The 20,753-nt window shown below is 55.6% G+C and overlaps 1 protein-coding gene across 1 annotated transcript; it reads left to right on the top strand.

Annotated features, from left to right (window-relative positions):
* Window positions 1–670: 670 nt before the first annotated feature.
* Window positions 671–19,738, top strand: LOC139243421 (WD repeat-containing protein 26-like; the record flags this gene model as incomplete). The annotated part of the gene is made up of 5 exons (XM_070870766.1): window positions 671–816; window positions 2,676–2,754; window positions 5,812–5,941; window positions 7,738–7,923; window positions 15,425–19,738. Coding segments are annotated over 5 exons (576 nt in total), but the record flags the coding sequence as incomplete, so codon positions are not given.
* Between the last annotated feature and the right edge of the window lie 1,015 nt (window positions 19,739–20,753).

Genomic DNA, 20,753 nt, shown 5'->3' on the forward strand with positions numbered 1-20,753 from the left:
TGTGTTGGGGGAGGGGGGGGGTGTTGGGGGAGGGGGGGTGTTGGGGGAGAGGGGGATGTGTTGGGGGAGGGGGGTGTTGGGGGAGAGGGGAATGTGTTGGGGGAGGGGGGGTGTTGGGGGAGAGGGGGGGTGTTGGGGGAGAGGGGGGGGGTGTTGGGGGGAGATGGGGGGGTGTTGGGGGAGAGTGTTGGGGGGAGAGTGGGGGTGTTGGGGGGAGAGGGGGGGGTGTTGGGGGAGATGGCGGTGTGGGGGGAGAGGGGGGTGTGGGGGGAGGGGGGGTGTTGGGGGAGTGGGGGGGGATGGGAGGGTGTTGGGGGAGAGGGGGATGTGTTGGGGAGAGGGGGATGTGTTGGGGGAGGGGGGTTGTTGGGGGAGAGGGGGGTGTTGGGGGAGAGGGGGATGTATGGGGGGAGGGGGGGGTGTTGGGGGAGAGGGGGATGTGTGGGGGGGGGGTTGGGGGAGAATGGTGGGGGGAGAGGGGCAGCTGCTACGTGCAGGGTGAGAGGCGCTTTGCCACCTGCCTTATCCAGCATGGCCAGAGACAGAGCCACGTCTGCGATCGGCTTGTCGGGCGCGGGGTGCGTCGCGAGGGGGCCGAGCAGGCAATGGGGCCGCGCAGTTTTGCCGGCACTAACCGCCGCCCCTGGCCTTGTCTCTTTGATGTGCCCAGGACCTGGACGGCAATGTGCTGGACTCCTGGGAGGGGGTGCGGGTGCAGTGCCTGTGGTGCCTGAACGACGGCAAGACGATCCTGGCCTCAGACACACACCAGCGGATACGGGGCTACAACTTCGAGGAGCTGACTGACCGCAACATGTAAGGGCCGTTTGTTTTCTCCCCAATCCCCAGGCCCAGAGTTTAGATCAGGAACGCAGCAAACTAGCAAAGCATTTATATAGCGCCTTTCATGTCCTCGGGACGTCCCAAAGCGCTTCACAGCCAATGAAGTACTTTTGGAGTGTAGTCACTGTTGTAATGTAGCAAACGTGGCAGCCAGTTCCCACATAACAAGCTCCCACACACAGCAAAGTGATAATGACCAGATCATCTGTTTCAGTGATGCCAATGGGGGATAAATATTGGCCCCAGGACACCGGGAAGAACTCTCCTGCTCTTCTTCCAATAGTGGCCGCGGGATCTTTTACATCCACCTGAGAGAGCAGACGGGGCCTCGATTTAGGGTCTCATCTGAAAGACGGCACCTCCGACAGTGCGGCGCTCCCTCAGTACTGCCCCTCCGACAGTGCGGCGCTCCCTCAGTACTGCCCCTCCGACAGTGCGGCGCTCCCTCAGTACTGCCCCTCCGACAGTGCGGCGCTCCCTCAGTACCGCCCCTCCGACAGTGCGGCACTCCCTCAGTACTGCCCCTCCGACAGTGCGGCGCTCCCTCAGTATTGCCCCTCCGACAGTGCGGCGCTCCCTCAGTACTGCCCCTCCGACAGTGCGGCGCTCCCTCAGTACTGTCCCTCCGACAGTGCGGCGCTCCCTCAGTACTGTCCCTCCGACAGTGCGGCGCTCCCTCAGTACTGCCCCTCCGACAGTGCGGCGCTCCCTCAGTACTGCCCCTCCGACACTGCGGCGCTCCCTCAGTACTGCCCCTCCGACAGTGCGGCGCTCCCTCAGTACTGCCCCTCCGACAGTGCGGCACTCCCTCAGCACTGCACTCGAGTGTCAGTCTGGATTTCTGTTCTCAAATCTCTGGAGTGAGACTTGAACCCACGACCCTCTGACTCTGAGGCGAGGGTGCTTACCACCTGATCAATGGCTAACACCCGTGGGATATTTTACCAGGTTAAAGAGGCACTCTCAATGCAAGCTGTTGTAAGTAGTGGTTGGATTCCCCCACCTTCTGTCTGACAGTGCGGTGTTGTGACCAATGTCACAATGAAGTGTGGCTGTGTGTGAACTGCCAATCATCCACACCTTCCATACAATCTTACAGCACGGGAGCAGGCCATTTGGCCCATCGTGCCTGTGCCAGTTCTTTCAAAGAGCTCTCCCATTAGTCCCACTCCCCCTGCCCCATAGCCCTGCTTTTCTTCAAGTGTCCCTCCAGCTCTCTTTTGAAAGTTACTATTCAATTTGGATTGTGTCTGGAGAGAGCATTCGTAGCTGTGAGATACAGGAGGCTATGGGCCTGTCCCTGGTGGAAGTAATTGAAGGTACTCAGTTAAGAGTATCTCATGACATTTAGCTATAGTCTTGAGCCTGGCTAGTACCAATATCTGAAAGCTATAATATATATTTAAGATCGTAAAAATCTTGCGTCTCTGTGCACTTCCTGCAACTTTCTCCATTATAAATTCCCATAATGGAAATTTCCCTGTGTAATTGTGTCACGCTGTAGTTACACCCTTCCGCCAGTGGAGGTGTTGCAGTGCCTCCACTGGCGGGAATATGCAATTACAGCGTGACACATTTGTTGACATAGGCAGTTTGCATTCTAAATGTGAGAATGGGAATAGTACAACAGAAGTACTTGAGACAGAATGCACGACGTTAAAATGGGGCTTGAATTAAATGCGGGTGCCCGAGTCCATTGAACCCCTACCCTTTAACCGCGCCTCGCCTGAACACTGTTTGGATTCACTGCGCGCGATAAGCTTGCCGCTCGCCCCCAGCACTTGGTCTTTTGGTCATAACTGACGGGCTTTCTTCTTGCGGTTTCCTTCCAGTGTGCAAGAGGACCATCCCGTCATGTCTTTCACGGTTTCCAGAAACGGAAGGCTAGCCTTGCTTAACGTCGCCACTCAGGTGAGACCCGGGCCCTCTGTGTTTGGACATTTGCTCTTCCCTCCCTCGCTTGAATCGCTACCCATCGCCCCATTACCTGAGGAAGGATGCACTTGCCTTCGATGCAGTGGTAACAAAGGTTCACTGGACTGATTCCTGGGATGGGGGGGATTGTCCTGAGGAGAGATTGAGTAGACGAGGCCTGTATTCTCTGGAGTTTAGAAGATGAAAGGTGATTGCATTGAAACGTATGAAATTCTTAAGGGGATTGGCGGGGTAGATGCAGGGAGGGTGTTTCCCCCGGGTTGTAGCGTCTAGAACCAGGGGTCACACAGTCTCAGCATAAGGGGTTGGCCAATTAGAATCATAGAATGGTTACAGGACAGAAGGGTGCCATTCGGCCCATCGAGTCCATGTACAGTCCAATACGAGAGCCACAGTCTCTGTCACAGGTGGGACAGACAGTGGTTGAGGGAAGGGGTGGGTGGGACTGGTTTGCCGCACGCTCCTTCCGCTGCCTGCGCTTGGTTTCTGCACGCTCTCGGCGACGAGACTCGAGGTGCTCAGCGCCCTCCCGGATGCACTTCCTCCACTTAGGGGGACTGGTCTTTGGCCAGGGACTCCCAGGTGTCGGTGGGGATGTTGCACTTTATCAGGGAGGGTGTCCTTGTAAAGTTTCCTCTGCCCACCTGGGGCATGCCCGCCTTTTGAAGACTTTGGGGTTCCCTTTTATGTTAGCTGCCAATCTATTCTCATACTCTTTGCCCCTCTTTTTCACTTCTCCTCTGAACTTTCTATATGCAACCTGATTCTCACGTGTATTCTCCACCTGCCATCTTTTTCTGCTTCATCATACTCTCTTATCTCTTTCGTCATCCAGGGAGCTCTGGCTTTCGTTGCCCGACCTTTCTCCCTCGTGGGAATATACCTCGATTGTACCCCAACCATCGCCTCGTTAAAGGCAGCTCATTGTTCCATTACAGTTTTACCTGCCAATTTACCCGGGCCAGATCAGTTCTCAACCCATTGAAATTGGCCCTCCTCCAGTGAAGCCGTTTTTTTTACTCTAGATTATAAGAACATAAGAAATAGGAGCAGGAGTCGGCCATTCGGCCCCTCGAGCCTGCTCCGCCATTTAATCCGATCATGGCTGTTCCAATCATGGACTCTTCCCTGTCCGCTCCCAATAACCCCTTATCGTTTAAGAAACTGTCTATTTCTGTCTTAAATTTATTTAATGTCCCAGCTTCCACAGCTCTCTGAGGCAGCGAATTTCACAGATCCACAACCCTCTGAGAGAAGAAATTCCTCCTCATCTCAGTTTTAAATGGGCGGCCCCTTATTCTAAGATCATGCCCTCTAGTTCTAGTCTCCCCCATCAGTGGAAATATCCTCTCTGCATCCACCTTGTCAAGCCCCCTCATAATCTTATACGTTTTGATAAGATCACCTCTCATTCTTCTGAATTCCAATGAGTAGAGGCCCAACCTACTCAACCTTTCCTCATAAGTCAAACCCCTCATCTCCGGAATCAACCGAGTGAACCTTCTCTGAACTGCCTCCAAAGCAAGCACATCCCTGCATAAATATGGAAACCAAAACTGCACGCAGTATTCCAGGTGTGGCCTCACCAATACCCTGTACAGCTGTAGCAAGACTTCCCTGCTTTTATGCTCCATCCCCTTTGCAATAAAAGCCAAGATACCATTGGTCTTCCTGATCACTTGCTGTACCTGCATACTATCCTTTTGTGTTTCATGCACAAGAACCCCCAGGTCCCGCTGTACTGCAGCACTTTGCAATCTTTCTCCATTTAAATAATAACTTGCTCTTTGATTTTTTCTGCCAAAGTGCATAACCTCACACTTTCCAACATTATACTCCATCTGCCAAATATTTGCCCACTCACTTAGCCTGTCTATGTCCTTTTGCAGATTTTTTATGTCCTCCTCACACATTGCTTTTCCTCCCATCTTTGTATCGTCAGCAAACTTGGCTCCGTTATACTCAGTCCCTTCTTTCAAGTCGTTAACATAGATTGTAAATAGTTGGGGTCCCAGCACTGATCCCTGCGGCACCCCACTAGTTACTGGTTGCTAACCAGAGAATGAATCATTTATCTAGACTCTCTGTTTTCTGTTAGTTAGCCAATCCTCTATCGATGCTAATATATTACCCCCAACCCCGTGAGCTTTTATCTTGTGCAATAACCTTTTATGTGGCACCTTGTCAAATGCCTTCTGGAAGTCCAAATACACCACATCCACTGGTTCCCCTTTACCCACCCTGTTCATTACATCCTCAAAGAACTCCAGCAAATTTGTCAAACATGACTTCCCCTTCATAAATCCATGCTGACTCTGCCTGACCGAATTTTGCTCAGTGTCCTTTTCCATAGCTTATCTAAACCGTATGATACTATGATCACTGTTCCCTAAATGTTCCCCGACTGAACATTTGCTCCCCTTGACCCACCTCATTCCCCAGAACCAGATCCAGCAATGCCTCCTCCCTCATTGGGCCGGAAACGTACTGATCAACAAAGTTCTCCTGAACACACTTCAGAAATTCTTACCCCCCCCCCCCCCCTGCCCTTCACACTATGACTATCCCAGTCTGTATTCGGATAATTGAAGTCCTCCACTATTACTACTCTATAGTTCTTGCACCTTTTGGGTCTGAGGACTGAGATGAGGAGGAATTTCTTCACTCAGAGGGTGGTGAATCTTTGGAATTCTCTGCCCCAGAGGGCTGTGGAGGCTCAGTCGTTGAGTATATTCAAGGCTGTGATCGATAGATTTTTTGACTCGAGAGGAATCAAGGGATTGAACGGGAAAGTGGAGTTGAGGTTGAAAATATGACACGATCTCATTGAATGGCGGAGCAGGCTCGAGGGGCCGAATGGCCTTCTCCTGCTCCTAAAGCTTAGGTCCCACCTGGGTGAGGTTTCATCTGAGACAGTACGGTCTCTTTATGTTGTGTGTGGGAGAGTGAGCTTTTGAACTTTACCCTTTCACCTGTCTGTGACACTATCGAGAGGCTAACGTATTCCTTTTGTCTTGTCCCGCTCTCCCTCAGGGAGTTCATCTCTGGGATCTTCAGGACCGGGTTTTACTACAGAAATACCAGGGGGTCACCCAAGGCTTTTATACCATTCACTCCTGTCTCGGAGGCACGAGCGAGGATTTTATAGCAAGTGGCAGCGAAGGTGAGTGATCGTCGGGTCTGCGGAACGCAGGGGCTCTTCAGTGGAGTACCATCCAATCCGAGAGCAGCAATGAAACGTATATTGCAACATATAAAGAGGGGATCGACAGGGTGGGTGCAGAGAGGATGTTTCCCCTCGTGGGGGAATCTAGAACAAGGGGCCATAGTTTCAGAGTAAGGGGCCGCTCATTTAAAATGGAGATGAGGAGGAATTTCTTCTCTGGGGGTTGTAAATCTGTGGAATTCTCTGCCCCAGAGAGCTGTGGAGGCTGGGTCATTGAATATATTTAAGGTGGAGATAGACAGATTTTTGAGCGATAAGGGAGTGAAGGGTTATGGGGAACGGGCAGGGAAGTGGAGCTGAGTCCATGATCAGATCAGCCGTGATCGTATTGAATGGCGGAGCAGGCTCGAGGGGCCGAATGGCCAACTCCTGCTCCTATTATTTTCTTATGTCCCCGGTTCATGTTCCTCCCCCCGCCCCGAGGAATATCGGGATGCTGCACGTGGCTGCAGTGTCTTCCGGCGGAGGGAGTGGTTCAATCAGCCGGGGATTTTCTCAATGCTGATCGTTGCTTGACACCTGCTGGATACATTCCTTGAGCTCAGTCGGTCTCTCTCCCTCTCGCTACTGAGTCACAATGTCGTGGGCTGGAGTCCCACTACAGAGACTCGAGCACAAAAATCTAGACTGGCACCCCAGGGCAGTACTGAGGGAGCGCCGCGCTGTCGGAGGGACATTACTGAGGGAGTGCCGCACTGTCGGAGGGGCAGTACTGAGGGAGCTCTGCACTGTCGGAGGGGCAGTACTGAGGGAGCGCCGCACTGTCGGAGGGGCAGTACTGAGGGAGCACTGCACTGTCGGAGGGGCAGTACTGAGGGAGCACTGCACTGTCGGAGGGGCAGTATTGAGGGAGCTCCGCACTGTGGGAGGGGCAGTACTGAGGGAGTGCCGCACTGTCGGAGGGGCAGTACTGAGGGAGCACTGCACTGTCGGAGGGGCAGTACTGAGGGAGCGCCGCACTGTCGGAGGGGCAGTACTGAGGGAGCGCCGCGCTGTCGGAGGGACATTACTGAGGGAGTGCCGCACTGTCGGAGGGGCAGTACTGAGGGAGCACTGCACTGTCGGAGGAGCATTACTGAGGGAGCGCCGCACTGTCGGAGGGGCAGTACTGAGGGAGCGCCGCGCTGTCGGAGGGGCAGTACTGAGGGAGCGCCGCACTGTCAGAGGGGCAGTACTGAGGGAGCGCCGCACTGTCGGAGGGGCAGTGCTGAGGGAGTGCCGCACTGTCGAAGGGGCAGTACTGAGGGAGCGCCGCACTGTCGGAGGGGCAGTACTGAGGGAGCGCCGCACTGTCGGAGGGACAGTACTGAGGGAGCGCCGCACTGTCGGAGGGGCAGTACTGAGGGAGCGCCGTCCTTCGGATGAGACATTAAACCGAGGCCCCATCTGCCCTCTCGGGTGGATGTAAACGATCCCACGGCCACTATTGGAAGAAGAGCAGGGGAGTTCTCCTTGGTGTCCTGGGGCCAATATTTATCCCTCAACCAACATCACTGAAACAGATGATCTGATCATTATCATATTGCTGTTTGTGGGACCTTGCTGTGCACAAATTATCTGCCGTTTCCCACATTACAACAATGACTACACTCCAAAAAGTGCTTCATTGGCTGTAAAGCGCTTTGAGATGTCCTGAGGTGAAAGGCGCTATAGAAATGCTAGTCGTTCTCTACGCTGTTGAGTTTTTCAAATGCCCCGAATATTTCCGTTGCGTTTTTCTGCTCCAATTCCAGACCATAAAGTCTACATCTGGCACAGAAAGAGCGAGCTACCGGTGGCGGAGCTGACTGGCCACACGCGCACTGTCAACTGTGTGAGCTGGAACCCACAGATCCCCTCCATGCTGGCCAGCGCTTCTGATGACGGCACAGTGCGGATATGGGGGCCCGCCCCCAGCCTCGATGGGGAGGATCCAGAAGGTGAGTCCGTCTCCCACCCCCCCCCCCCCCCCCCGCAGTCAGCATCCATTGGATTCTCCCATGTCCTTCGACCCTTTTTCTGCTCCAGCAATCCCAAAACTAATCCCACTGCCCCGCTCTCTCCCCAAAGCCCTGTATCAATCCCAAAACAAATCCCACTGCCCCCTCTCTCCAAAGCCCTGTATCAATCCCAAAACAAATCCCACCGCCCCACTCTCTCCCATAGTCCTGTATCAATCTCAAACTAATCCCACTGCCCCGCTCTCTCCCCATAGCCCTGTATCAATCCCAAACTAATCCCACTGCCCTGCTCTCTAGCCATAGATCTGTATCAATCCCCAAACTAATCCCACTGCCCCGCTCTCTACCCATGGCCCTGTATCAATCCCAAACTAATCCCACTGCCCCGCTCTCTCCCCATAGCCCTGTATCAATCCCAAACTAATCCCACTGCCCCGCTCTCTCCCCATAGCCCTGTATCAATCCCAAACTAATCCCACTGCCCCGCTCTCTCCCCATAGCCCTGTATCAATCCCAAACTAATCCCACTGCCCCACTCTCTACCCATGGCCCTGTATCAATCTCCAAACTAATCCCACTGCCCCGCTCTCTCCCCATAGCCCTGTACCAATCCCAAAACTAATCCCACTGCCCCGCTCTCTCCCTATAGCCCTGTATCAATCCCAAACTAATCCCACTGCCCCGCGCTCTCCCTATAGCCCTGTATCAATCCCAAACTAATCCCACTGCCCCGCTCTCTCCCTACAGCCCTGTATCAATCCCAAACTAATCCCACTGCCCCACACTCTCCCCATAGCCCTGTATCAATCCCAAACTAATCCCACTGCCCCGCTCTCTCCCTACAGCCCTGTATCAATCCCAAACTAATCCCACTGCCCCACACTCTCCCCATAGCCCTGTATCAATCCCAAACTAATACCACTGCCCCGCTCTCTCCCCATAGCCCTGTATCAATCCCAAACTAATACCACTGAGCCGATCTCTCCCCATAGCCCTGTATCAATCCCCAAACTAATCCCACTGCCCCACACTTTCCCTACAGCCCTGTATGTTCCTCGGATTCAAATATTTATACAATTTTCCCTCGTTGTGCAACGATCTGTGCCTGAAGCACTCACTGTGGTATGGCATTCCAACTACCCTCAGAGTAAAGGATTTTCTCCAAACCCCTCTCCATGACAATTTGTAATTGGTGAACCCTCATCACTGACTCCCCAACCCCAGGAAATAGGGAGAATGGAGAAAGATGATCAAAAGCTTCCACAATTTTAAATATCTCTCTTAAATCTCCTCGCTCCGGTGGAGATAGTCTCCCATCTCAAGTCTCTCGTCATAGATATGCTAATTATCCATCAAGCATACGGAATACTTGCCTTTATTAGCCGAGGCATAGAATACAAGAGCGGGGGGGGTTATGCTTGAACTGTATAAAACACTGGTTAGGCCACAGCTGGAGTACTGCGTGCAGTTCTGGTCACCACATTACAGGAAAGATGTGATTGCACTGGAGAGGGTACAGAGGAGATTTACGAGGATGTTGCCAGGACTGGAGAATTTTAGCGATGAGGAAAGATTGGATAGGTTGGGGTTGTTTTCTTTGGAACAGAGGAGGCTGAGGGGAGACCTGATTGAGGTGTATAATATGATGAGGGGCCTGGATAGAGTGGATAGGACGGACCTGTTTCCCTTGGCAGAGGGGTCAACAACCAGGGGCATAGATTTAAAGTAATTGGGGGGAGGTTTAGAGGGGATTTGAGGGGAAATGTCTTCACCCAGAGGGTGGTGGGGGTCTGGGGCGGAACTCACGGCCTGAAAGGGTGGTAGAGGCAGAAACCCTCACCACATTTAAAAAGTACTTGGATGTGCACTTGTAACCTACAGGGCTACGGACCCAGAGCGGGAAAGTGGGATTAGGCCGGGTAGCTCTTGGTCGGCCGGCGCGGACACGATGGGCCGAAATGGCCTCCTTCCGTGCTGTAAATGTCTCGGATTCCCCATCCTTGGTGAAGCTACACTGTGCGCACTTCAATGTCCTTTCTATAACTGGGCTCCCAAAACTACACAGGGCTCTAATTAACGCCTTGTACAAATTCAGAGAATCGTGCAGCACAGGAGGCCATTCGGCCCGGTGTGCCTGTGAAAGAGCAGTGGTGCTCAGTCCCACCTCCCCATCAGCGCCACACCCTCAGGAACCCGTCCAACTCCCGTTGAACATTATTGATGGAATCAGCTCTCACCGCTGTCTCGGGGGAGCGTTCCAGATCCCCACAGCTCTCCCAGCGAGAACATTTCTCCTCATCGCCCCTACAATATCTTTCGCCCGGGATTTTAGTCGTCTTTGCTCTGTAGGCCTATTTATAAAACCCAGAACACTCTTGTTCCATTTCCTCTGGCTTCATCCACCAGCGCTTGGGCATTCAGGGAATTCAAGCTGCTCACACAAACACTGTCTCTCTCTCGGTCTGTCTCTCAGTCTCTCAGTCTCTGTTTCTCTCTCTCTCTCTCTCACTGTTTCTCTCTCTCTCTCTCTCTCTCTCTCTCACTGTTTCTCTCTCTCTCTCTGTTTCTCTCTCTCTCTCTCTCTCTCTCACTGTTTCTCTCTCTCTCTCTCTCTCTCACTGTTTCTCTCTGTTTCTCTCTCTCTCTCTCTGTTTCTCTCTCTGTTTCTCTCTCACTCTCTCTCTCCCTCTGTCTCCCTCTCTCTCTCTCTGTCACTACCTCTCTCTCTCTGTCTGTCTCTCTGTCTGTCTGTCTCCCTCTCCCTCTCTCTCCCTCTCTGTCGCTCTCTCTCTCTCTCTCTCTCTGTTTCTCTCTCCCTCTCTCTCTCTGTTTCTCTCTCTCTCTCTCTGTTTCTCTCTCTGTTTCTCTCTCACTCTCTCTCTCCCTCTGTCTCCCTCTCTCTGTCACTCTCTCCCTCTGTCTCCCTCTCTCTGTCACTCTCTCCCTCTCTGTCACTCTCTCCCTCTCTGTCGCTCTCTCTCTCTCAGTTTCTCTCTCTCTCTCTCAGTTTCTCTCTCTCTCTCTCTCTCTCCCTCTGTCTCCCTCTCTCTGTCTCTGTCACTACCTCTCTCTCTCTGTCTGTCTCTCTGTCTGTCTGTCTCCCTCTCCCTCTCTGTCGCTCTCTCTCTCTCTCTCTGTTTCTCTCTCTCTGTTTCTCTCTCTGTTTCTCTCTCTGTTTCTCTCTCACTCTCTCTCTCCCTCTGTCTCCCTCTCTCTGTCACTCTCTCCCTCTCTGTCACTCTCTCCCTCTCTGTCACTCTCTCCCTCTCTGTCACTCTCTCCCTCTCTGTCACTCTCTCCCTCTCAGTTTCTCTCTCTCTCTCAGTTTCTCTCTCTCTCTCTCTCTCTCTCTCTCCCTCTGTCTCAGTTTCTCTCCCTCTGTCTCAGTTTCTCTCTCTCTCTCTCTCTGTCACTCTCTCTGTCTCAGTTTCTCTCTCTATGTCACAGTTTTTCTCTCTCTCTCTCTGTCTCAGTTTCTCTCTCTCTGTCTCAATTTCTCTCTCTCTCTGTCTCAATTTCTCTCTCTGTCTCTCAGTCGCTCTCTCTCTCTCTGTCACTCTCTCTCTCTCTCTCTCTCTCTCTGTCACTCTCTCTCTCTCTCTCTGTCACTGTGTCTGTCTGTCTCCCTCTCTCTCCCTCTCTCTCTGTCACTCTCTGTCTCCCTCTCTCTCCCTCTCTGTCTCTCTCTCTCTCTCTCTCTCTCTCTGTCTCAGTTTCTCTCTCTGTGTCACAGTTTTTCTCTCTCCCTCTGTCTCAATTTCTCTCTCCATCTGTCTCAATTTCTCTCTCTCTCTCTCTCAGTCGCTCTCTCTCTCTCTCTCAGTTTCTCTCTCTCTCTCTCTGTTTCTCTCTCTCTCTCTCTCTCTCTCTCTCTCAGTTTCTCTCTCTCTCTCTGTTTTTCTCTCTCTCTCTGTCTCTCCCTCTCTGTCTCTCTCTCCCTCTGTCTCTCTCTCTCTCTGTTTCTCTCTCTGTCTCTGTCTGTGTCCCTCTTTCTCCCTCTCCCTCTGTCACTCTCTGTCTCCCTCTCTCTCTCTCTCTCTCTCACTCTCTCTCTGTCTCAGTTTCTCTCTGTGTCTCAGTTTCTCTCTCTCTCTCTCAGTTTCTCTCTCTCTCCCTCTCTGTTTCTCTCTCCCTCTCTGTTTCTCTCTCTCTCAATTTCTCTCTCTCTTTGTTTCTCTCTCTCTCTCAGTTTCTCTCTCTCTCCCTCTCTGTTTCTCTCTCCCTCTGTTTCTCTCTCTCAGTTTCTCTCTCTCTCTCTCTCAGTTTCTCTCTCTCTCTCTCTCTCTCTCTCTCAGTTTCTCTCTCTCTCTCTCTCTCTGTTTCTCTCTCTCTCTCTCTCTCTCAGTTTCTCTCTCTCTCTCTCTCTGTTCAGGCACAGCCCCTGTCCCCCGAGTTTGAACGGCCGCAGTCAGAGATCGTGCGACTGAGTGTCACCTCGCGGTTGAAGCGAAACCCTTGCGAAGCTTCCTTGCGTCCCACCATTAACTCTGCGGGCTGTAGCGGAGAGGGGGTGGGGGGCCGTGTGTGTGTGTGTGTGTGTGTGTGTGTATGTGGTGACGAGCACTAACCCTGCCTTGACACTGAATCCAGCTGGCGATAGACAAGAGGCTCCTGTAACGTTTGCTGAGCTACATGTGGCCTGCACCAACTCTCCTGACGAGGGCTGTGAGCTCAACTGCCCCCCCGCTGGGAACCTGAGTCATTGAGGCCTTGTGTGTGTGTGTGTGTGACCTTCGGATCTCTGAGCCCAGAATAGCCAGGGGGCCCTGTGTCTCACTTCCTCTGGATTGCGTCTGGCCAGGATGGCTGGCCATCATTGGCACAGCGGCTGGGTTGCCGGGGCAGTGTGTGCCCGAGACTGGCAGAGTTCCCTTGGCGGAACAGGCTTGAGGGGCTGAACAGCCGCCTCCTGCTCCTATGGTACCTCACTACCAGCTGGTAGGAGCACTCTGCTGGGCAGTAGAGAGGGTGAGGAGCAGAGGCTGGGAAGGCAAGGGACTGGGGAAAGGTGGGAATTTCTCCGCCCTCCCCCAAACCCCTTCCCTTCCCCGCCACCCCTCTCCGATCACCACCCCACCAGTCCCCAGCCCGGTGCCTTGGTACACAAGAACATAAGAAATAGGAGCAGGAGTCAGCCATTCGGCCCCTCGAGCCTGCTCCACCATTCAATACGATCATGGCTGATCTTCGACCTCAACTCCACTTTCCCGCCCGATCCCTCGATTCCCTAAAAATCTATCGATCTCAGCCTTGAATACACTCAACGACTGAGCCTCCACAGCCCTCTGGGGCAGAGAATTCCAAAGATTCACCACCCTCTGAGTGAAGAAATTTCTCCTCATCTCAGTCCTAAATGGCCGACCCCTTATCCTGAGACTGTGTGACCCCTGGTTCTAGACTCCCTAGCCCGGGGGGAAAACACCCTCCCTGCATCTACCCTGTCAAGCCCTGTAAGAATTGTGTCTGTTTCAATGAGATCATCTCTCATTCTTCTAAACTCCAGAGAATATCGACCTAGTCTCCTCAATCTCTCCTCATAGGACAATCCCCCCATCCCAGGAATCAGTCTGGTGAACCTTCAGTGCACTACCTCTATGGCAAGTATATCCTTCCTTAGGTAAGGAGACCCAAACTGTGCACAATACTCCAGGTGTGGTCTCACCAGGGCCCGGTATAATTGAAGTAAGACGCCTTTATTCTTATACTCAAACCCTCCTGTAATAAACCCCAACATACCATTTGCTTTAATCACTTGCTGTACCTGCAGGTTAACTTTCAGTGATTGGTGTACAAGGACACCCAGGTCCTTCCGAACACCAACATTTTGGTACGGGGATGGGTTTGGGGTGGGGGGGCGAACGGGGAGTGGGTAAGGGGTGACTGGCAGAGAGGAGGGGGGGTAAGGGGTGCATGGCGGAGAGGAGGGGGTAAGGGGTGATTGGTGGAGAGGAGGGGGGTAAGGGGTGATTGGCGGAGAGGAGGGGGTAAAGGGTGATTGGTGGAGAGGAGGGGGGTAAGGGGTGATTGGCGGAGAGGAGGGGGTAAGGGGTGAATTGACGGAGAGGAGGGGGTAAGGGGTGATTGGTGGAGAGGAAGGGGGTAAGGGGTGAATTGACGGAGAGGAGGGGGTAAGGGGTGATTGGCGGAGAGGAGGGGGTAAGGGGTGATTGGTGGAGAGGAGGGGGGTAAGGGGTGATTTCCGGAGAGGAGGGGGTAAGGGGCGACTGGCAGAGTGTGGGGGAGAGGAGGGGGTAAGGGGTGACTGGCAGAGTGTGGGGGGAGAGGAGGGGGTAAGGGGTGACTGGCGGAGAGGAGGGGGAGAGGAGGAGGTATGGGGTGACTGGCGGAGTGTGGGGGGAAAGGAGGAGGTATGGGGTGATTGGCGGAGAGGAGGGGGTAAGGGGTGACTGGTGGAGAGGAGGGGGTAAGGGGTGACTAGCGGAGTGTGGGGGGGGTAAGGGGTGATTGGCGGAGAGGAGGGGGTAAGGGGTGACTAGCGGAGTGTGGGGGGGGTAAGGGGTGATTGGCGGAGAGGAGGGGGTAAGGGGTGACTGGCAGAGTGTGGGGGAGAGGAGGGGGTAAGGGGTGATTGGTGGAGAGGAGGGGGTAAGGGGTGACTAGTGGGGTGTGGGGGGGGTAAGGGGTGATTGGCGGAGAGGAGGGGGTAAGGGGTGACTGGCAGAGTGTGGGGGAGAGGAGGGGGTAAGGGGTGATTGGTGGAGAGGAGGGGGTAAGGGGTGACTGGCGGAGTGTGGGGGAGAGGAGGAGGTATGGGGTGATTGGTGGAGAGGAGGGGGTAAGGGGTGATTGGCGGAGTGTGGAGGGAGAGGAGGGGGTAAGGGGTGACTGGCGGAGTGTGGAGGGAGAGGAGGGGGTAAGGGGTAACTGGCGGAGTGTGGAGGGAGAGGAGGGGGTAAGGGGTGACTGGCGGAGTGTGGGGGAGAGGAGGGGGTAAGGGGTGATTGGCGGAGAGGAGAGGGTAAGGGGTGATTGCTGGAGAGGAGGGGGTAAGGGGTGACTGGCGGAGTGTGGGGAGAGAGGAGGAGGTATGGGGTGATTGGTGGAGAGGAGGGGGGTAAGGGGTGACTGGCGGAGTGTGGGGGGAGAGGAGGAGGTAAGGGGTGATTGGCGGGGAAGAGGGTAAGGGATGACTGGCGAGTGTGGGGGTAGAGGAGGGGGATAAGGGATGACTGGCGGAGAGGAGGGGGTAAGGGATGACTGGCGGAGTGTGGGGGGGTAAGGGGTGACTGGCGGAGAGGAGGGGGTAAGGGATGACTGGCGGAGTGTGGGGGGGTAAGGGGTGACTGGCGGAGAGGAGGGGGTAAGGGGTGACTGGCGGAGGTGTGGGGATCGGTGTGTGGCGTGTGTAGCTTCTTCTCGCGAGTGCCTTGACCTCTCCTTCCTTGCCCCCCTCCCCTTGCCCCCCTCCCCTTGCCCCCCTCCCCTTGCCCCCCTCCCCTTGCCCCCCTCCCCCCCGCAGGATGCGGCAGCAGCAACAGCACCGCCGACAGCTGACACGTCGAGCCGTGGACCCGATAACTCTCTCGCTGCGGCGCGCCGGGTGTTGGATGGCGCCCGCTCCATCGGCCAGCCCACGGGACGGAGAAAGGAAGAAACAAGCAGACAGCCGCCGCGTCTCTCTCTCTCTCTCTCTATCTCTTCCCGCCCTCCCCGCACCGCACCTCCTTACCGTCTGATGCCAGTTCTTGACGCACCCTGCAACCAGCCCGCCCTCCAGGAACGCCAGGCTCTGCCCGAGCCGGGGTACAGAGGGGGCCCCGAGTTGGCATCCGCCCCCATCATTGTGTACATATACAGACGGTGCTACCCACACTGCATGGCTACTAGTTCAACTCATTGCCCGAGGCAGCACGGGAGACTCGACATTCCCGGTCAGCAGTGTGCGCGCGCGCGTGCGGAGAACGAGAGAGGCGCGGCGGTGGGGTAGGATATTGGTGCAATTCGATTCTGAACCACAAGCTCCCATAGAATTAATTCTCATCCTTTATTTCTCCCTCCCTCCCTCGAGCAGTGCAAAAACTGATGATTCCCCCGCCCCCCCGAAATAGATCCCCGTGAAGACCGTTCTGGCTGTTTTGTTTCTGGCGACCGCAGCAGGACCCAGTGAGGTTTTGGGGAACGTCTGCGGGTTCGATCGAGGCTCCGGCGCGCCGGGTCCTGCCCGTCCCCCCCCGCCCCACGCAGAGAGAAGGCTCGGCGCGAGGGGAGGCCCGAGCGTGTGGGGGGGAGAGGTGTGGGGTCGTTCAGCTCGGGCTCAAAGGTCGCCGCCCCCCCCCCCCCCCAAGAGTCGTAAAACCTGCGCGGTGCGTCGGGGGAAATCGGGTTTGCGCAAAAAAAAACTGTCATCCAGCCCCCGCCTCGCGCTCGAGTTCTTTCCTGGGGAGGGGCTCTTCCTCCTCCCCTAAACCCCCCCCCCGCCCTTGCATGTAGCCCCGCCCGCCCCCGGAATGGAGAGAGGGGGGGCGATGTAAGAGGAACCTGACTGTTGATGGCTTTGTCCAACCCCGTTGGTCGGAGGCAGAGCAACGCCGCGACAATGGGGGCGGAGTCCGCTCAGATCGCCCGTCCTGCGAGGCGGGGGAAGTGGAGGGGACCAAAGAGACACACACAAAACCCCCTCCCACCGTAAGTACAAACCCCACTCCCGCAGCGGAGAGTCGTTACACGGTTGCCAATCGCCTTGTGCCCGCGCCCCCTGACCTTGGGGTGAGCTGTCCTATCGTGGGGCTGTATGAGTCGCGTCACTGGTCGTTGGCCCTTGGCCTATTCACTCAGGCTTTAATACTCAACAGTCGCCCCCCCCAATCTGGAAATCCTTCGAGCGGAAGACAAAAGCTGCTCAGCCCCCTCCCCAGGCGTGCGCGATCGAGCTGACCTCGTGTTAAATTGCACCCGATGGTACTGCTCCTTGTGTGTGGGGGGGAGAGCGGAGTGCTGACTGGTCGGGGGAGGGAGAGAGAGTGTGTGGGGGGAGGGAGGGAGTGAGGGAGGGGGGGAGGAGGTGGGGTGGAGAGGTTCTGGGTGCCACACGATCCAGAAAGGCCACCGACACAAAACTAGCTTCAGTCTCCACACCTTAACTCCCAAGATCCCCATTCCATCCCTGTCGACTGTAACCCCCCCTCCCCTCAATCTCAGGCACCCCCACTTGTCTGACGCCCCACCCACCCCGGGGTCCAATCTCGATCATTTTCAGCCTCCCCAATCTCTCTCTGAGCTCTGTATGGGTGCCAGTCTGGTCATGTGCTCCCCAGGTGCCCAGCTCTCCAAATACAGCTTTTTTAAACTTGAAGCTGCTCCCACCATCGCCCTCCCCCCGACCCCCCCGGACTGGGACCTCCGGTAGTGTAGAGCCGATGCTGCCCCAGTCCTAGAGGGGGCAGTGTTGGTGCGGAGTGCTCGGGGGGATGGGGTCAAGGCCGCTAGGCACCAATCCTCCATTGTCAGCCGTGAGTTGGCATTGTTGGAAAAGGTCCTGAGGCCCACAGGCCAGGTGGTGACCACTCCCCCGGGACTGGGGGGATCGGTGACCCTGACCGATGGGTAGTGAAGTCCAGGCCAAAACCCACCTTGTACCATGGACAATATTTGAGGCGTCCCACTTCTAACGGAGAGAGACAGGAGGCGGTGTCCCCTCAGTGGCCAGGCTGACACCGAGGCCCGGGAGGTGGAATCTACACCAGAAGGCCTTGACTAAAAGGACACCCTGGCCTCTCCAGACCCGCTCCGGAAATTATATTTGAGCAGAAAGTGTCAGGGGTTAGGAGCCGTTAGTGTAAAGAGGGAGGGCGGGCGGGCGGGGAACTACGTGACATTTTATGACATGCCAGGGCCAGAGACTGATCAATACAGGCCGCAGTCCGGCCCAGACTGACCCTGGTCACTGGCCGCAGTCCGGCCCAGACTGACCCTGGTCACTGACCTCAGTCCGGCCCAGACTGACCCTGGTCACTGACCTCAGTCCGGCCCAGACTGACCCTGGTCAATGACCTCAGTCCGGCCCAGACTGACCCTGGTCACTGACCTCAGTCCGGCCCAGGCTGACCCTGGTCAATGACCTCAGTCTGGCACAGACTGACCCTGGTCAATGACCTCAGTCCGGCCCAGGCTGACCCTGGTCAATGACCTCAGTCTGGCACAGACTGACCCTGGTCACTCATTGTCCACAGTCCAGCCCAGACTGACCCTGGTCACTGGCCACAGTCCAGCCCAGACTGACCCTGGTCACTGACCTCAGTCCGGCCCAGACTGACCCTGGTCACTGACCTCAGTCTGGCACAGACTGACCCTGGTCATTCATTGTCCACAGCCCAGGCTGATCCTGGTCACTGGCTGCAGTCCGGCCCAGGCTGACCCTGGTCGCTGACCATCCAGCCCAGACTGACCCTGGTTACTGACCTCAGTCCAGCCCAGACTGACCCTGGTCACTCATTGTCCACAGTCCAGCCCAGACTGACCCTGGTCACTGACCTCAGTCCAGCCCAGACTGACCCTGGTCATTCATTGTCCACAGCCCAGGCTGACCCTGGTCACTGGCTGCAGTCCGGCCCAGGCTGACCCTGGTCACTCATTGTCCACAGTCCAGCCCAGACTGACCCTGGTCACTGTCACTGGCCGCAGTCCGGCCCAGACTGACCCTGGTCGCTGACCTCAGTCCAGTCCAGACTGACCCTGGTCACTCATTGTCCACAGTCCGGCCCAGACTGACCCTGGTCACTGTCGCTGGCCGCAGTCCGGCCCAGACTGACCCTGGTCACTGACCTCAGTCCAGTCCAGACTGACCCTGGTCACTGACCTCATCAAGTCCAAACTGACCCTGGTCACTCATTGTCCACAGTCTGGCACAGACTGACCCTGGTCACTGATTGGCCACAGACTGACCCTGGTCAATGGCCGCAGTCCGGCCCAGGCTGACCCTGGTCACTGGCTACTGTCCGGCCCAGGCTGACCCTGGTCACTGGCCGCATTCCGGCCCAGGTTGACCCTGGTCACTGGCCGCAGTCCGGCCCAGACTGACCCTGGTCACTGGCCGCAGTCCGGCCCAGACTGACCCTGGTCACTGACCTCAGTCTGGTCACTGATTGGCTGCAGTCCGGCCCAGACTGACCCTGGTCACTGACCTCAGTCTGGCCCAGACTGACCCTGGTCACTGATTGGCTGCAGTCCGGCCCAGGATGTGCACGTCTCCGTTTTATAAAAGGAAGGACACAGCAGGAGCCGGCTGTGGATTCTGGTTGGTTGGAGTCCTGTGTCTGTTACAGTAGAAAGCTCGAGGGGGGAGGAGGGGGGAAGAGAGTGTTTGGGCTGGGGTACTGAGGGGAAAGTGAATGCAGTGGGGAAATTTAGTGATGTCTATACAAAGTAATTTTATGTGTTTATATATAATTAAAAAAAAAGAGTGTTATGCGTTTAAGAACATTATTGTGTGTTAGACTGTTTGGAGCTGAGGAACTTTTATGCATTTTAAGGCGTGTTAATTCAGTGATGCCTTATGCATTTTGATGGATGGCACTGTATACGGAGTGAGCTAGTGATGCTTTGCAACGGCAGATTATTAAACGTTGCGTCTGGCTCAGGTGGTTACAGGGTCTGAGCGTAACCCCTCCGAAGGACGGCGAGTGGGGGTGGGAGGGGTCGGGGGGAGGGGGGGGAGATTTTGTCGTTCTCCTGCCTCTTTTGGACCCTTGCTTTTATTTCAGACCACCGCTGCCTGTGCAGGAGTCCGTCAGCGAATCCGTAACTATTGTATTGTAATAAAGGCCCAGAGTTACCACCTGGCTTCCACTGTGCTTTTGTCATTCGTTCCACCCTCTGTATACGCACTGATGTTGGGGCTTGCATGTTTTGGGGTGGGGGGTTCTGTCTGTCTGTCTGTCTGTCTGTGTGTGTGTGTGTGGGGGGGGGGGGTCTCTCCCTCCAGTGGTCCGACCGAGCCTGTCTCCACGGGTCCCCAAAGACCACCCCCCCCCCCAACTCCGATCCAGTGCGTCATAAATACTCACTACATTGCTCTTCCAACTCACTGTGACTTTTCAAACCCCTCGTTTCTCGTTCTCTTCCCCTGCGCTTCCCCACACACACACACACCCCCGCCCCCTGGGTCCGTGTAGTCGCTGGGTGTGACAGACCTGGGGGTGGAGGGTGGAGGGGGGGGGGGGGGGGGAAAGGAATGGGACGTCTGCGAAGGGCAAGGGAGGACTAGCACAGCCGGTAAACTCAGACAGTAGAGTCGGCAATCCAAGCTGGATATAGTCCTGGAGGTTCCACTCCGTGACCTCTCACCCTCACCCCTCCCCCTGCAGAACCCGGTCATATATCAACCCCCCCCCCCCCCCGCGCCAATTCCATCGCCCAATATTGGTATTGCAAATAAACCTCCTGTGTTTTTTTAATCTCCCTGGGAGTTGCTCACAGCGGTGTGCAGGAAATTAATCTTCAATTCTGGGAGACTCCAGGGGCAAGCCTGGAGGTGTTGGCAACCCCCTACAGGGTGGGAGGGGGGAGTGGTATTAACCCACGAATGACCCCGGGGTGCAAGCTTCTCGTCTCTCTCTCTCCCCCTCCTCCCCTCTGTGTTACCCGTGCTTCGGTGCAAGGCTCCCGATTACCCCGGAGGTCGCGGAGAGTGTGCCAGGGGTCGCCTGCACACACACACACACACAACGGTTGTACAATTGAGGAGAGCGTGGCCCTTGCCCTGTGGTAACGTTACTGGACCAGAGAGCAGGGGGACCCCGGACCAGAGAGCAGGGGGACCCCGGACCAGATCCCACCACGGCAGCTGGGGA

Source organism: Pristiophorus japonicus, unplaced genomic scaffold (genome assembly GCF_044704955.1).
Source record: "Pristiophorus japonicus isolate sPriJap1 unplaced genomic scaffold, sPriJap1.hap1 HAP1_SCAFFOLD_1681, whole genome shotgun sequence".
Lineage (NCBI taxonomy): Eukaryota > Metazoa > Chordata > Chondrichthyes > Pristiophoridae > Pristiophorus > Pristiophorus japonicus.